This window comes from Oreochromis niloticus, linkage group LG22, assembly GCF_001858045.2.
Source record: "Oreochromis niloticus isolate F11D_XX linkage group LG22, O_niloticus_UMD_NMBU, whole genome shotgun sequence".
Classification (NCBI taxonomy): domain Eukaryota; kingdom Metazoa; phylum Chordata; class Actinopteri; order Cichliformes; family Cichlidae; genus Oreochromis; species Oreochromis niloticus.
In genome coordinates, this window is record NC_031985.2 from 4,910,299 (window position 1) to 4,924,265 (window position 13,967).

The 13,967-nt window shown below is 39.6% G+C and overlaps 3 gene segments (V, D, J or C); 1 reads left to right on the forward strand and 2 right to left on the reverse strand.

Annotated features, from left to right (window-relative positions):
• LOC102076541 (Ig kappa chain V-V region MOPC 21-like) overlaps window positions 1-13,967 on the reverse strand; it is an 811,057-nt gene that overhangs the window by 541,340 nt on the left and 255,750 nt on the right.
• The window catches only part of LOC102076925 (Ig kappa-b4 chain C region-like), a 489,463-nt gene that overhangs the window by 456,051 nt on the left and 19,445 nt on the right, over window positions 1-13,967 (reverse strand).
• On the forward strand, window positions 12,311-12,808 carry LOC109196599 (Ig kappa chain V region 3381-like). The segment is given in 2 exon segments: window positions 12,311-12,369; window positions 12,471-12,808. Coding segments are annotated over 2 exon segments (375 nt in total).

A 13,967-nucleotide genomic window follows, 5' to 3' on the forward strand; every position in this document is an offset into this window, starting at 1 on the left:
TTACTATACATCCACACTAATATATTCAAACTGTATTTATACAATTCTAATGAGCAAAACCAACATCTCAGTCACAGGCATTTAAGGACATCTACAAACAATAGTTATCAAGCTAGATAACACGAAACCGAAAGCAACAATCATCTCATGCGCTCCGCAGCAGCTGCCTCATTTGCATAAACACACACCATCTAAAAATAAAAATCAACAGGCAGTCCTTTCACACAAAGATCTATTATTTTATATTACACAGACGTCTTTTATTTACAATCACTCTCAGTCCTGACAGCTTCTCAAACCTGTAGCTCTAGCTGTTGTATTCAGGGTTTGGCTTATTATTTGTTAGTATAGGTTTGCTCTTCATCTCAACAAAGTCTCATCCAGGATGACAGGTTTACAAACAGGTCAAGTGTCTCTATGCACTTGATTAGATTAGGTATTTTCCTTATTTTCTTCATCTCATATATCATTGTACTGAGTTTGAGCAAACCTTAAGCTTGAATCAGACTACTTTTAACAATTATCCACCTCACATCATAACTGACTGAGGTGCCTCTTATTATTTAATATTATGTCATGATTAATGTTATTATTGTTTTGTTCTCTCATAACATCAATATTTTATTAGTATATTACAATATACTACTATACTACTAATATACAATAGATTATTATTTTATATTTTATTATGTATCCATCTTGGGCCTGTGTGACCTGCAGCTTCACACCTTCCCAAGCTGGAGACATTTGCATTTTCACACCCTTTCTTTGGCTGAACAATGACACAGCCTTAATATACGTTATGCATTTCTCTATTTTATTTAAAATGGTTTCGTGTGAATTATCTGCTTTCATTCATTCTATTCATTCTGGGTATGGTTGTCTACCCAATTTTGTTTCATTTGGTAATACCAATTTACAGGTTGCTATGCTTCCTATTATTAGTTTGAATAGAGATAAACTCTAATTTAATTTAACCTTTTGTTTATTCCACTTCATTCCTCTTGTATTTATATATATATTCAGTTGGGTCTGTATCCAGCCCTTTTTAACCTTCTACTTTGATCTCTAATCTTTTACTTGATCAGGGATTGTTATGTTCTTCCTGATATGGGTGAATGTATAGTGGGACATTTTGTTTTCTTAGGAATTCTTCATCTACAAGCACTGATTTGTCCGGCGCCTGGACATTTCTTTTCTAGCCACTGCTCGTCAACAGTGAGTTTTCTGGGCTGATTCCCCATTATCACAGAACTGCAACGCTTTCTCTGGTACTAAACTCGCGGGTGGTTGCTGACACGCCCTTCTACCTTTCCCCTTTATCACCAGTACTTGAGCTTTTGCAGGATACACAAAGAAAACAACAAAAAGCAATGGAAGTAGTTCAGCAGCTTATTGTGCTGTAAAATCAACTTACTTCCAAACACATACACACAGATAGACATTTGCGCACTAATTTGTCACGAAGTAATTTCGGCTACTTCTGAAACCAGTCTAAATATAATTTATTACGAGGTAATTGCGGCTACCTCTAAAACCAGCCTAAATTTAGTTCCTTCCGGCGAACTCAACCTATTTCACGTGTTTTATGAAGTAATTCCGGCTACTTCCAACCTATTTTACGCGTATCATGAAGTAATTCCGGCTACAACAAACCTTTGCGCATTTCACGAAGTAATTCTGGCTACAACAAACCTTTGCGCATTCTTCTAAACCCTTCCGGCGGTTTAAAACCAAAAAAGTGTTTTCTCACCCTCAGTCGTCTTTTGCTGGTTGTTCAGGTCATCTGGATCCCAGCGTCGTGGACCAGGACCGGCCTGGATGCGAATTTACGCCCAGGACTCTCACCTCTACCTAGAGAGGGCTGTCGACAGACTTCGGTGCTGGTTTACCCACGGCGTCAGGATGCAGAAGTCAGACCTTATTGGAGTCACAGAAACGTGTCTGCTTTTTCCATCTCTAGGCTCGAAGGACCAATTTAAATGACAGGGGATTTCTTTAAATCACCCTGCCGTTCTTTCTTTAGCCAAGACTCCTGAGTTTAGAAAACACAAACACTGCAGTTCTTTCGCTCGCGAGGGGCAGTCATGAAATACAGGATCTGCGCCCCACGACTGTCTGCGACCTTTATTTATACAAGATTGTTTTGTATGTATGTGTGTGTGTGTGTGTGTGTGTGTGTGTGTACAAAGATAACATCACTCAAGGCAGCGGGTTTTTCCCTTTTCTACATCTGTATGTTCTCGTAAAAGAGCTGAGCTTGGTCTTCTCTACATCTAAATGTTCAGAACGACAGGATGCGGTTAGTATCTGCATAAGTTCATCACACAAGTTACTAGGTGAAAAGTCATATAGACATGTGCTTAATGATGAATTAAGGAATACATTTCATAGAGCTGATCACATACATGTTCAATAATCTTCTAACAGTAAAAAAGAGGCAAAATTTACATTGTAGATGAAAAATAATTATAGGAAAAAGGTTTTGTGTTTATTAGCCAAGAACAACTACAATCTCATTTTCTGCTTTTAAGAAAGGAGAGTTCAAACAACAGAGAGAGATGTGTGTTGGTTAAGCAGTGATGATAATAATGACAAAGTCTTAGTTTTGTCACTTTCAGGTGAAAAGCAGACCTGAATCGATTTTCCACATGCAGCAGTCGGAATAAAGTTATAGTTTAAGATCATTGGAAACGTTCAGGAAGAGTTTCTGGCTAACTTATTTACAGCATCGTGTGTTCCTCATCCTCACAAGCGAGCTCTCACTCCTCCCTGAAGACAAGGAATGCAGTTCCAAAGAGCAATAACATGGCAGATAAAGAGACAGCAGCAAAGTCCTGAGCAAAGAGACCCAGCAAGCAGCAGCAGTGTGGACAAACAGCATCGGAGAAGAAAAACAAACCCATCATCCTGACTGACTGATGAATGGCACTGTGTTTCCAACAAGCTGCAACTTCACTGTGCTTGTGAAAAGAACGTTTGAGGAGAACTGAGGAGACTGTTGGAAGTTGACATTTGCCACCTTTGGAGAAAATGGCAAAAAGAGACAGTGAAGAATACAGGACAAAGCTGAAGAAGAACTGCCGGCTGTTGGACTGTTGAAGTGGGAGAGAACAACGGAGTGGGAGGAGGTAAGAACACAGAGAGTGCTGTTGTTTAATGTGGGAAATCAAAATTTGGGTTAGCAAACCTGGGGAAAATAATAGTGACTGTTTAAGTGGAGAATTGTGAAGGGATCTGAAACACTGCAAAAAGGAACATATACAAAATCACACACACAAGCAGAACATGCATTAACCCTACTAACACAAACACAAGAGAGCTCATGAAGATTAGGCAGCATCTTGAGCATGTGAGTCTGTTTATCATCTTGTCCAAGTCACCTCGTGTGATGCAAAGACCAGTGGACTCATAGCACGTTAGTTAAAAATGATCAATTAATAGCAGAGAAGTGTGTAGGAAAGGCAGCTTTAAGAACATGCCCTGCTGGAGATGCAACTCCACAGACATTGATTAAACCTGCCTAATAACACGAACAACACATGCAAAGAATCTCAGCTTGTTATCTCTCATCAGTGTTAAAATAGTGTCAATTTAACAGACACTTGTTATCAAATGCTGAATTTATCCAATGCTGACAGTTAACTCTCTGGGTTACAGGACAACAGTTTAATTTTTGTGGGAAAAAAGATTCTGGTTTGACCAACCAGTGATCAGACAATAAATTTAGTTGTTAATATAGTAAATTGGGAGATGCTTTCTGCCTGATTGATGCAGCACAAGTAATTTACTGTATGGGGGAAATTCTATTTTTGTGATAATATTTTGAACATGCATTTCTGTTGTCCTGTCAACTTAGTGGGTTAATAGCTGATATGCAAATTAGTTGATTGTTCTTAGATTAAGGAAAGGTGATTGAATTCTAGCACGAGTGAATGGGAAGTGTTGGAGTTTGTTAGAGTGGAGACTCTAAAACACTGAGTTTCCTGTTGTGATGTGCGAGTGAATCCTGCACCCAGATATACAACTCTGAATACATAAGAACAAACTTCTTTTGTGAAATGCATGACAACATGTCACATATTTTATGATGACGGGGAAAGAGAAAAACTAAATAAAATCTGTGGCCTAAATGAGTAAAAAGTACAGTCCTGGGGATTAAAATTCATAGCTAATAAGACATTAGGGTTATGTTGTGTGTTGTGCGGCTAATGGTTGGTTTGGAGTTTATCTAGCTGATGATTTTTCTTTTGTTGTGAAGTTGAGCCTGCCAATTAGTATGATGGTTTGATAAATCATGCTAATGGTATGATTTACCCTCCTGAGATGAGGAGCATGTGTCATGACTTAACAAGGCCTTTTTATTTTGTTACTTTCACAGTGCACTGAAAGTTTTGTTTGATCATCTCTGTTTGAGCAGATCTGCACGATTGGAACAAAAGCGCTATACAACATGTCGAGAAAACCGTTGCAAACCGTTGACTTTCTCCAAAAAATTAAAATGGGCTCGGGAGAAAGTCACTTATTTGGGACAATTAAAATGAAAGTCCCTGTCAAAAAGGATTCAGCAAGGTAATCCAGTCTAAATTCTTCTTTTGAAATTTTCTTCTTTTTCTTTTTAAAATGACGTCATTTTGCTGTGAGTGGATGCTAAAGGCGACGATAGGTTCCACTAACAGCAAAGAAAGAATGAATGAATGAATGAATGCATGAATGAGTGGAAGAGAAAAAAAAGGAAAAAACATTGACTGACTGGTAAAAGCGGACAGAAGCTGACAGACTGACTGACATCACTGTGTGAAGTTAACCCCCGCCTGACAAAAGGGTGGATGAATTTATGTGTGTTTCTCTTTATTGGAGCAGAAAGATGACAACAACATTCGAGGTTGCATGACGATTTAACCTTTTAAATGCCACTTTCTGTGTGTATGAATCTGTCAGGGGTGTGTTATTCATGGGCTTGTGCGCAGCGTTAACATTTGCATTTCTTTTCTACAAGCAGAGAGTTAATCATATGTTTGATTATGTGAGTTACAGCAGGACACACTAATGGTTAATGTTCTTTCTACTACAGGATTTCTGGGTTCATGTGTGAAGAAAACTGTGTTTACAGGTTATGAGTTGGTGATGCTGTTACACTGTGTTGTTGGGAAATGTTAAAGGTTACTTTGACGATGTGAATAACATGTGAGACATTCCCTGTGTTGAAACTAGTGTCACTTCTTTCCACAGCTATGGATGGCTAACTTTATGGTCTTTTTATAGCACCTCTGGACCCTGTCAATTTGTGCCTGACCTCCAGGATTGTCCACGTGTGTTGCTAATGTTTGTTTTTCTAAGAGTGCATGTAGAGGATTCAGCAGAGACGGACAAGCAACATGAGAAAGCAACTAAGAGATGCAGTGTTTGTGGAATAGTTTAATATGGGGCTCATTAGCTGGCCACTACTGAGCTCCTAGTGTTAAATACATGGAGTGACTTTGCTTAAGGGAAGTCACAGATTACATTAATGTTAACTGAGTACATGGGATGATCCATGTCTGAGGCAAATTATGCCAATAATTGTAGTCTGCTGATTTGAGAAAACCTGCATATGGTACTTGTCCTGTTGATGCTGCATGCTCTATTACTCTTATGATACAATTGTTTATAAGTGTGAAGTTTGATTTTACTTCCAGGTCTTGTTTTCCAGGCCATGATGGTGTGTGTGTAGGCTCCTGGCAGAGCCAGGTTTTAAACAAACTTAATATGCAAAACACACTAACATCTTATATTGCAGGATTATAGGTCCGGGGTGGTGCTGCTCCAGAGGGGCAGACACCCTGATGTTGCCTGGGACGTGATCTAGCTAACCTTTTTCTTTCAGACAGGAATCTAGGTTTGATGAGTTGACTCATGGGAGTGTCCATGCGTCAAGAGGAGGGGTCCAGAATTACATGAATTACATGAAACTATGTTTTCTATGTTTTTTAAACTATGTTTTTATGATTTTTGTGTGATTTGTGTGATTAACAGTTCTTTTACGGGTATTAAACCTATGCAAAGTGGTGCATCCATGTTCAGATGAGGCTTTGATGGTCCATAAATGAAGCTCACTGAACTAAAGAATGTGGTTTGATGATGGTACATGCTTTCCAAATAGAGGTTTTTCCTCCTAGCAAGGAAGTACAGGTGCAGCAGTCAGAGTATTGCTGAAAGGAATCTCCTGAGAAATCTTCAGAGGCCCAGTGAGAAGCAACCCATTCCAGGCATAGCTGACAGTCCAGGCAGTGGTTGAGGTCAAAGGTCGAGCTGTTTGGGGCCCATCATGAGATCAGATTTCGGAGCCACAGCAAGGACCACGAAGCTGCGTTGGAATGAGAGATGTGCCAAGGGGGCTTTCCAGAGGCCAACAGAGGAGATTGTGGACGACAGACGGGCACCTGAAGGATGAGGGGAGCGTGCCAAGCTCCATCGACAGCGCAGGGGGAGTCCGAGGATGGCATCATGATTCTGTGAGAAGCACAGGAACCAGAAGCGATGGTGGTGATGACAGCAGTTTCCTATGAACATCACCTGATGCTGTGTCACTGTACTGTGCATACGATTACACACTGAAGACTGCTGGGATCATAACAGCAGTAAGATAACTGGATCCAACACCCTTTCCACAGAGGGTTTTCCTGCAGAGGATGGACAATGGAGGAGTCATAAATATCCCCCACAGTACAGAGGCCTGAAGTGAGGTGATGGGGGTTGGCAGAGGCCATAAAACTAGAGTGCTGAAGAGGTCTGCAGCTTTCAAGATAGCTGAGACCCATGTTGACAAACGGCAAACTCAACTGGTATGTTTGACTGTCTATTCTACATACATTTGGACTCTGGTCCTATGGACGGTGATGGAAACAACTGGAAGAGACATTTGTGACGCCCTGCAGATCTTAAACCACTCTGCAGAGGGACATGTGATTTACATGTCTTGCGGAGGAGCACCACCAAGCTGGAGTGTTTTTGAAAATGTTAATTTCTTATTTTGACCATTAACAATTCATTTGTTCACTTGTAGGATGCAGTTTACCATTGAATGGGATCAATGAGAAATTGGATAACTGCTAATATGTTTGTCAGACTGTGTACATTGACATATGCCGAGTATAAAAATGGTTGCATTGACACTGTCAGACATGAGGTATTTATAACTGGGTACTTTTCTAGCATAACTGCCAAAAAGGGGGGAATGTTAGGTTTTGTATTGTTGATTGTCATTTATGCTTAGAAATATTTAACCATATATGTTTCGAGGTGTATAATCGATTGTGTAGTGATAGGATGTGTGATCTTCGGCAGGCTGTAAAAGGCGTTGTGTGCATTCCAGAGCTCTCTGGCTTTCACACCCACATCCTGGGAGCATGGGAGAGGCCGTGCCTTGTCTTATTGTTTTATGGTATAGGAGGACACCTACTCTGTATCTGGTTAAGCATAAGTGCCTTTTGGTTAGATGAACTGCTGGACTTCCAGGCCAGCAAGTTTAGGAAGTCATTTATGGGTTCACACACACAGACACACAGACACACACACACACACACACACACACACACACACACACACACAGGGTATTCTTTGTTCACATGCATACCTATGTAAGATGTTATATGTTAATGAACCTATGCATATTCATGTAACCACAATAAAAGAGCAGTGTTACGGGGGAGCGGACGAGAGCAACTGGGGTCAAGCGAAGGAACGGCGCTTGACCGGTTCTCTCCCGTGCACGAGAAACATGAAGAACTTTGCCTACTCGTGTCTTGCTTTGCTGTGTAATTACATTGTCTTCAACGTTCCAGCGAATAGGTTTAAGCTACAAACCTATCAACGAGCAACAATTGAAAGCAATCATTTAAATATTTTATCTTTGGATTATGAAAGTTAGAAACAATTTTCTCAAACCCAAAAGACTAATGACTAATTCATCCTGCTTTAAGTTCTACAGAAACACAAATATTTATGATTATCATGTAATCATCTTTAAAGCAAAACATTCAGGCAACGTGTCTCTGAAGTGTTTTAGGTGCGTACACACACTATATTATATTTTACTACATCTTAATTTAATTTAGCAATACATACTGACAGTTATAAATATTTGCACTAACACAGCTGATTTGAAGAGTTTTTATGTTCTATTTTAAATTATTGTTAGCGTTACTGTCAGCTATTAAAATGGGATCATAGTAATTCACTGTTAGACAACAAGAGATACAGACTGTTTTCTCTCTGCTCCTGTTTTTGGTAAAGTTCTCCATGCAAATGATACCATGTACTTTAATTATGTCACTGAATCTCTTTATTAATATATTTTTAATGTGATGATCAGAATCAAATGCAGGGCAAAGAACTGCTTCAGGATGAGAAATTATGAAGAGCAGCTGGTTCATCGACTGCTGACGTGACCCAAACAGCTCGACTCACATTAGATGTGGACATAAGAACACATTCAACCTTTTTACTACACCTGATGTTTAACAATCTGCCCTGTTGGAACTTTTCATGGTTTTCTTCCTCCTTTTGCTTCCGTCTGTCCTTTTGGGAGGAACTACATCCTGTTTATTAAAAGCTTTATTAAAAGAACAGCAGCAGCCTTGTGGCATCTCATCTCATCCTCTCATTCTTTGAGCCATAAATTTAGGGACTGTAACAGGATCAACAGATGTTCACATTTTAAAGTGTTCACCAGTCTTAATTCAAAGAACATATTTGATACATTTTTATTCATTTAAAATGTTGAACTTTCAGCTCTACAACAAGAAATGGACAAAAATACTGACCTAGCCCTCGTGCCCTCCTCGGACATATTTTGTACTTTTTTTATTTGGTGATCATTTTGGCTGTGTTATAGCTTGTGACATGAATTTTTTAAGGAAATCTTCTTTTTGGTAGAATTTTTTGAAATCTGGTGTCTTTTACTTTTACATCATCCGTACTCTGTTGATGCATTTTGCACCCTGTCGATACCTTCGTGGACAAAAATGTAAAAGCAAAATATCTGGCATTAAATCCTCATACAGCAATATTTTTTCAGCTTTTTTTGTTTTTCATAAATCGCTTAACCAGCATGAGCCCTTTTCAAAATGATCAAACATTAGATTATTTTCAGGGTTTTAACTCTTGAAATGTTAAGTATTTATTGAAAAAAATGGAACAACAATGCATCTACAAAAAACTTTGAAACTATTTTTAGTAGACAGCAGATGTGGTTTTATTTATTTCTTGCTTTTTCTTTTTCTTTTAATTTTTTTTTCCTCAATTTTGTAAGTTTAGAGTCTGACATGAAGCGATAAAGTACAAATGAGATTTTCAGTGTTTGGAAGCATCACTACTGAACCTGAAGGATGATTATCAGACAGAAGAGCAGCTGAATGGAAACACATGAAAACCACTATTTGAAGACCTCAGTTTTTATTTGAAGTATTAAAATCATCAACAGTGCCACAAGCATGAAAACATGAAAACTATCAAAGCAATACAGACACAGAGGGAGCAGACTGAGAGAAGCTGCAGACTAAAGCCAGTATCAGAGTCCCAGTGAGTCCGCTCAGGACTGGGAACACTGGTCTGTCATCAGAGTCTGTGAGAGTGGAGTGTGGGAGCCCTGGGTGGCCTCACAAGTCACAGAGCCCACCTTCTCCCACTGGTCTGCAGGGAGCCTCAGGGTGCTGCTCCAGCTGTAGTGGCCGTCATTCTGCAGCGCCCCGGGGCTCCTGCTCTCCTCTCCACTGCTGCTTCTTCCATCCACCTTCCAGGACAGCCTCCAGTCTGAGGGGAAGCCCTTGTTGGCCACACACATGACTGTAGCCTTCCCCTGCTGTAGCTCCTCACTAGAGGGCGCCAGCACGGTCAGGGAGGGGGGGACTCGACCCACTGCAGAGAGAGAGAGAGAGAATAGATGATAGAGAAACTGGGACTTTGGGTGGAACTGCTCTCCAGTTGTTTCACTTCCCTCTCTGAGCTTGGTAACCATGGTAACAGAAAGGCTTCACTGCTGAACCATGGCAACAGACGAGTTTCAGTACCAAAGATAAAAATACTAAACCGTTTCTTTGACTTCTGATGTTCTCGTGTGTGTTATTTTTGAATCATTTATTAGTTTTACAATAAGAATTAAAACTATCAGAAAAAATAACTTTTCAGAATTTTATCATAACTCAAAATTTAAACAATTTAGTTTATAAAACTGGAAAAAAACAACAACTTATTTTTGCTGTATTTGGGAACAATAAAAATAACTTAATGACAAATTAAATCTCATAAACTGATCCCACCTCGGTCAGCATGCTTTTAGAGTAGAGTTAAATGGTAACCATATGGCAGTATAGTAATTTTAAATCTTCAACAAAGATGAAATTAAATGGATGACAAATTATTTGCAGATACTTTGGCAAAAGGTTAAAACATGGAAACAAAAATGTGCCATCTATGAACTGTTTTTGAAGATAAAATTCTAAAAAAGTTTTAAAAGTTTGAGTGTCAGTGAAAGAAAATGCTCAAAAAGATTTTAGTGTGAAATCGTAATGGCATCATAAATGCATAATTATGCATTTATCTCATAATTGCATGATTTGTTGAAAAGTATTGTTGCACTTTTCTGTTGCACTGACTTGTGTCTGTATCACTCTGTTCTGTTTTTTGTATTTCTTGTATACTTGCACTTTATTATAGTCCTATGTTGATTTACTGTCATATGTAGCACAATGGTCTTGGAGGAACGCTGTCTCATTTCACTGTGTACTGCACCACTGTATATGGCTGAAATGACAATAAAGCCACTTGAACATGTTACATGTCAGTCGTGACTTGAATTTCTAAAAAATCCAAGACAGTGTGTTCAAAAGCAAAAGGAGATAAAAGACCACAAATAACCTCATTATCAGTAAACCGCCTGACATAACACAACACTCATCCACAAGAAAAACTCAGTAAAACTGGCAAACAACAACAACTGATAAGCTGCCCGAGTCGCACACAGTGGAGAGCCTGTGGAAAAAATAAAATGGTGTCTCTGTTATGGGTCGAATATTTCACATTTCTATCAAGTAAATTATTCCATGACGTGTTTTAAATTAAACTGAAGACTCGTGAGTTCATTAGTCTTTGGTGAATAAATAATGACATAGTCTAATATGCCATGTGTCGTTGTTTCTCTCAAGCTATATTTCCCAAATTTGGACCCTTTTAACTCTAACACATCGATCCAAATTCACCCACAGATGTTCAACTGTCTTAAAGTCTGAAGGACTTGAAGGACACTTTATATGATTTATGTCAAAGAATAAGTGGTGTCGTAAAAACGGCTGTGCAGGCAGGAAAAGACTCAAATGCAGACTCTCAGAAACAGGACGTAAAATCAAAAAACAGCTTTATTTGCTGAATGGAAATACCAAACAAAACTAGACTGGGGAAAGTATAAACTACAAACACAAAGAGGCACACAGGGAAACACAGCCATGAGGGAGGACGCAACACAGGACTGAGGGAGACGCTGACCTAAATACACAGAGGGATAACAAGGAAGTGAGAACACACGAGGAACCCAGCTAACGCAAATAACCATAACGAGACAGAACGAACATGGAAACACAAGACCTTCACAATAAAACAGGAAACATGATGCGGGAGTGGAGAAGAGGCAGACGAAAGGGAGTGAGGGAACACGAGGGAGAGAGCAGACACGACGGGCTGGGAAAAATAGATAAACATGACGGAATGAAACACAAGCAGGAGAAACAAGGCACAAGAACTCACACCACAATATAAACACAGACACACAGAGGGAGACACAGAGGGCAACGACAAAAGGGGAAATCTAATAACCAAATCTAAACAGAACAGTCCAGGCATTAAAGAATGATCCTTTACATAAACAAGTAGACTTAACATAATACAAAAAATGACAAAAACACAGGGAACTCAAACTGCTTGGTCGAATGACCCAGGACAATGACAAGTGGTCTTGAATCATTTTAGCAAAATGCTCCTGCAGGAGAAAAGCCTTCACATCTCCTCACTGCACGGGCAAATTTTGACTTAATTTTTCATCTGTCTATAAATCATGAAGGATTCATGTGAGTCAAATATGCCGTGAAAACTCTTTTTAGACACATCCGATTGATCCAAGGCTCTTCTGGCATCAGTCAGATCATTTCCATAGAGAGGCACTTTGCATCAGCAGCACCATGCTCCAGTGCTCTGGGAGAGTTTATAGTCCTGAGAGTTGAACACTGGATGACTGACAGCTGTCCTTCATCACAACAGAAGCCACAGAAATCCTCCTCATCAAAAACATGACTTTGATCTGCGTCCTCATCTGGACTCTCCTCTGCTGCTGCTTCACAGGTAAAGTCCAGAGAATCAAACTCCTCTCCTCTATCTGTCCCTCTGAAATGAAGCCCACAAAACCATGAAGCTGCTTTATGTTTTTGTCTCTGTATCCTCAGAGTCCAGAGGACAGATCACAGTGACTCAGCCTGGAGCAGTGAGCTCTGCTGTGGGAGGATCTGTGAACATCAAGTGTAGGACCAGTCAGAATGTTTATAGCTCTAACCGTTTACACTGGTACCAACAGAAAGATGGAGGAGTTCCTAAACTGGTCATATACCTTGCTAGCAATCGAGCATCAGGGATTCCAGCTCGTTTTACAGGCAGTGGATCAAACTCTGACTTCACTCTGACCATCAGTGGAGTCCAGGCTGAAGATGCAGCAGTTTATTACTGTCAGAGTTTTCACTACCCTAACAGTCAGTATGTGTTCACACAGTGAAAAACAGTCGTACAAAAACCTCCCTCAGTCAGACTGAACAGAAACTGAACTGACTGCTGCAGCTGGAAGATACTGCAGAGACTGATACAGTTCACTGAGGACACACACACACACACACACACACACACAAACACACACACACACACACACACACACACACATGAAGACAAAGATCAGCATCAGAATCCTTCACAGTCAGCAACACAAAAACATAAAACGATGCTCAAAATGTCCTTTTATAATATTTATATTTATGGAAAAGAAAATCTCAGTGTCAACCAGAATCATAAAGAAGCTAAAGTTTCCTCCTGTATGTTTAATAATTATTGAACATATTGTTTACTGTCGAAACTTCCAAACCTTATACACGGACACACACAGATACAAACAACACAGATAACAAAAACACAAACAGTCGAACCTTTCAGTTTTCAGTCAGGACACAGTGTCACACATTTTTTTTTCTTGTCCATATTGACTGTAAGGTTTTATATTTTGTCCTAAAAAATAAAAATAAAAAGATTTCTTTATAGATCACAGTCCAGCTGAAAGTATCCACATGATTAGCCTCATATTAAACCCTTTAAACACTAATATTGAACCTTTAAACAGTCAGTGCAAAGAACCTCATGAATGTTGATCAATATGAAGGTTATGATCCAGTTTATTTTCAGTTGCATTTTCCCCTTGCAATGACGGTTTATCGCTCGTGCTGCATTACAATGTAGATTCAACCAGTCGGCCCCAATACAGGAAGTCTGGCTTGAGGAGACTCGCCCAGCTCTAAATGCTGGTCCTCTGAATGTCCACCCTGCTTCCACTGAAGGCGTGAACATACAGAGAGATGTTCTCTACCATCACAGGAAACTAGAGGCAGAACTATGAGACTCTAGAATGTGTTGTTCTTATCATCAAGCATGAACTTGTTTTGTATCCTCAAGAGTCCAGAATGATTGAAATATTCTTAAAGAAACATGAAGAGCTTCACAACACTCACATTGCTGTACACACATGTTAATATATAAACTTCAGACAAAGAAACATGTGAGAAAAAGCAGCAGACAGTTGCCTTGTCTTTGTCCTGGTAGGAGTTTATGTGGTTTTATGTGATGACTTCTTCATTCTTCCCCCTAAATGTAGGCAGGACTATACAGCATGACAGATATGGGAACAC